This window comes from Borostomias antarcticus (genome assembly GCF_949987555.1).
Source record: "Borostomias antarcticus genome assembly, chromosome: 6".
Lineage (NCBI taxonomy): Eukaryota > Metazoa > Chordata > Actinopteri > Stomiiformes > Stomiidae > Borostomias > Borostomias antarcticus.
Window position 1 is genome coordinate 8,671,566 of NC_140239.1, and position 2,938 is coordinate 8,674,503.

Genomic DNA, 2,938 nt, shown 5'->3' on the forward strand with positions numbered 1-2,938 from the left:
AGAGCGTAGGCCTCTTGTGGTTTTTCACATGCCTCTGTAATATGATCTTTAGAAACGAAATAGCTTCCTCACTTGCTCCAGCACGCATGTGCACAGCATGCTGGAGCAACGCTTGCGCGCTGTGCGCATGCGTGCTGGAGCAAGTGGGGAAGCTATTTCGTTTCTAAAGACGCTTCTAAAGATCATATTACAGAGGCATGTGAAAAACCACAACAGGCATACGCTATGTAAGCACAACTAGCGATTCATAAAGACAGATTGATGAAAACAACCGTTTCGCGGCAGAAAATAGATTTTTTAGAAGCTGCATTCTCAGTGCCCCGTCCGCCGCCATTACATGGATATACTTGGCTCGCGCTGGATTTTAAATTTCTTCTACAGGCCTCCGAATTACACCAAAGTTATCTCGGTGAGTGAAACGTCTTATAATATGCCGTAAATAAGGTCCAGGTTGTCAAAAACGAGCATTCTCCTTTAATTTATCAGACATTATTTCATGTCATATCAATTCACAGCTATTTCAGTGGCATGACTAGCTTCCGTCCTACCAGTCCTGAACAGAAACAAGCCAGCCACGCACATAAGCCAGGCTGGACTTGGCCTGGTTTTTACTGACCTTTGTGGAATTTTTGCAGGGACGCTATTACCGGATATGAGGTTCACACGGTAAGCACCGGAAGCAAAAGGTTCACATTGCTAGAAACGGCTTGCTTCGTTGCAAAACTGTGGCTGGGCTTTGGAAACCTAAATGTAATGGCTGAAAAGTTCTCAAATAGTTGAAATAAGAGGTAAGTTAACTTGCTCTACGTACTCATGGTGCTCATGAACAATTGGACAAAACATGACATGCCCACCAGACATGAGCAGATAATGTAAAGTAGTGCTAGCTTGGCTATCTAGCTAACACGTCTCTTAGCTAGATAGCCGTCAGCCTTCAGTTATCTCAAGCTATCATAAGCTAGCACTAATGTCAGCGCTAGCTAAGCAGCTAGCCATACATACCTACGTTCGCGTTTGCTAGCCTGCCGAGCAATTCGAGTCGCTAGTTAGCCATCCAATTTGGGTTTCTGGCTAGGTAGCTAACTACTAGCTACCCGTCGATTTAGCTAGCACTACACTGTGTTGTCTGAATGTTAAGCCCATAGCCAGTTATCGGTAGCACAAGCTACTTGCCATTTAGCATTAGCGTATTCAACTGTCAGCTGTCAGTTAGCTGACTTAATTGTTAGTCACGTTAGCTTGATGAAGTTTGCGTGGCAATCTGGTATGCAGCTAGACTTGAATCCCTAGCTAGCTACATGTGCCATCTAGCTCCACGTTTGTTTCAGAGTACAATCAACCAGAAGTGATGGCGTGTGCCAGAGACAGAGTGCCACTGGACGAACAACAGGTGAAGGAGCCAGTGGGGCCCATGGGAAAAGAACGCACTCTGCCAGCCCTGGTAAGACAACTCTGGGAAAAGAAATGTCCACCACTGCTTTCACTCTCTCTGTTATCTGCCTCTCAAATGTCCACCACTGCTTTCACTCTCTCTGTTATCTGCCTCTCAAATGTCCACCACTGCTTTCCCTGTCTCTGTAATATGCCTTGCTGAGGCTAGCTAGATTATCAGAATGTGTCTTTGAGACTTTTGAGCTTTGAACACCTGGTGTGTGTGTGTGTGTGTGTGTGTGTGTGTGTGTGTGTGTGTGTGTGTTAGCACCCTGACAGAAAGGAGGAGAGGTGTTTCGTGCCTTACAGGCCCCCGCCTGAGGATGGCTTGCCAGCCCAGGTCGAGGAGTTTCTGGAGCACGCCCAGTTGATCACCGAGGACCTGGAGTGGCTGCTGGGCCTGCCGCACGACAAGTTCTGGTGCCAGGTCAGTACTGTGGGATGACAGGTCAGTACTGTGGGATGACAGGTCAGTACTGTGGGATGACAGGTCATTACTCTGGTTGTAGTTCTGGTTCTGGTGCCAGGTCAGTCCTGTAGGATGACAGGTCAGTACTGTGGGATGACAGGTCATTACTCTGGTTGTAGTTCTGGCTCTGGTGCCAGGTCAGTACTGTGGGATGACAGGTCAGTACTCTGGTTGTAGTTCTGATGACAGGTCTGTACTGTTTTCCTGGTTCTGGTGCCAGGTCAGTGCTGTGGGATGACAGATCAGTACTCTGGTTGTAGTTCTGGTTCTGGAGCCAGGTCAGTACTGTGGGATGACAGGTCTATTCTGGGGTTGTAGTTCTGGTGCCACCCTTTATTTGATAGTCATCTGTTGTTGCAGTGCTTTATTTGGTACTGTAGCTGTGCTTTGAATTTAGTATTGTTATTATTTCATAGCATTGCATGATGTGTATAAGGCCGTCTCCCCAACCTCTTTTTCTCTCTCCCCCCCCCCACCCCACCCCTGGTGTGAAGGTGGTGTTTGACGCGTCGTTACAGAAGTGTTTGGACTCCTACCTGCGCCACGCCCCCCGGGGGATGGACCTGGCCGCCCTCCTGTCCTCGCCGGCCGTGGCTGACGCGCAGCGCCATGTGCACCGCGCCATCTTCATGACCTTCCTCAGGATGGCCACGCACAAGGAGTCCAAGGTACTGAACAGCCCCACCGCTGACCGTTGACCCTCTCAGATTTTATATGTGTGTAGTTAGTATTGAATGTAGTTTAATGTCTTCAAACTGTCTGTAAACAAAGGACTTCACAAGGGAAGAGACTGTGGATATGAACACCTGACACTAAAACCCCAGTGATGTATAGGGTGTTGTCTTCGCAGGTTATATGCTGCGTTCCTCTTGTACCGGAAACTTCGGGATTCCCGAGGTCAACGTCAAAATTGTTGTCAAATACGTCACCTGAACTCGGTTTTCCGCAATTTTCTCATTAAATCAGTCTAACACACAGTACTGTCCAACGTCTATCAGTGGACAATGTTGCTACGAAGTTCGTATCCGCAAAATAGCA

The 2,938-nt window shown here is 47.9% G+C and overlaps 1 protein-coding gene across 1 annotated transcript in view; it reads left to right on the forward strand.

Moving 5' to 3' along the window:
* The first annotated feature begins 679 nt into the window (after positions 1 to 679).
* Positions 680 to 2,938, forward strand: part of ascc2 (activating signal cointegrator 1 complex subunit 2) — a 19,192-nt gene continuing 16,933 nt past the window's right edge. The window contains exons 1-4 of the mRNA XM_084439721.1: positions 680 to 788; positions 1,329 to 1,441; positions 1,700 to 1,858; positions 2,395 to 2,568. Of these exons, the coding sequence (XP_084295847.1) occupies positions 1,349 to 1,441; positions 1,700 to 1,858; positions 2,395 to 2,568 (426 nt within the window). The 5' untranslated portion in view covers positions 680 to 788; positions 1,329 to 1,348. The remainder of the gene's footprint in view (positions 789 to 1,328; positions 1,442 to 1,699; positions 1,859 to 2,394; positions 2,569 to 2,938) is intronic.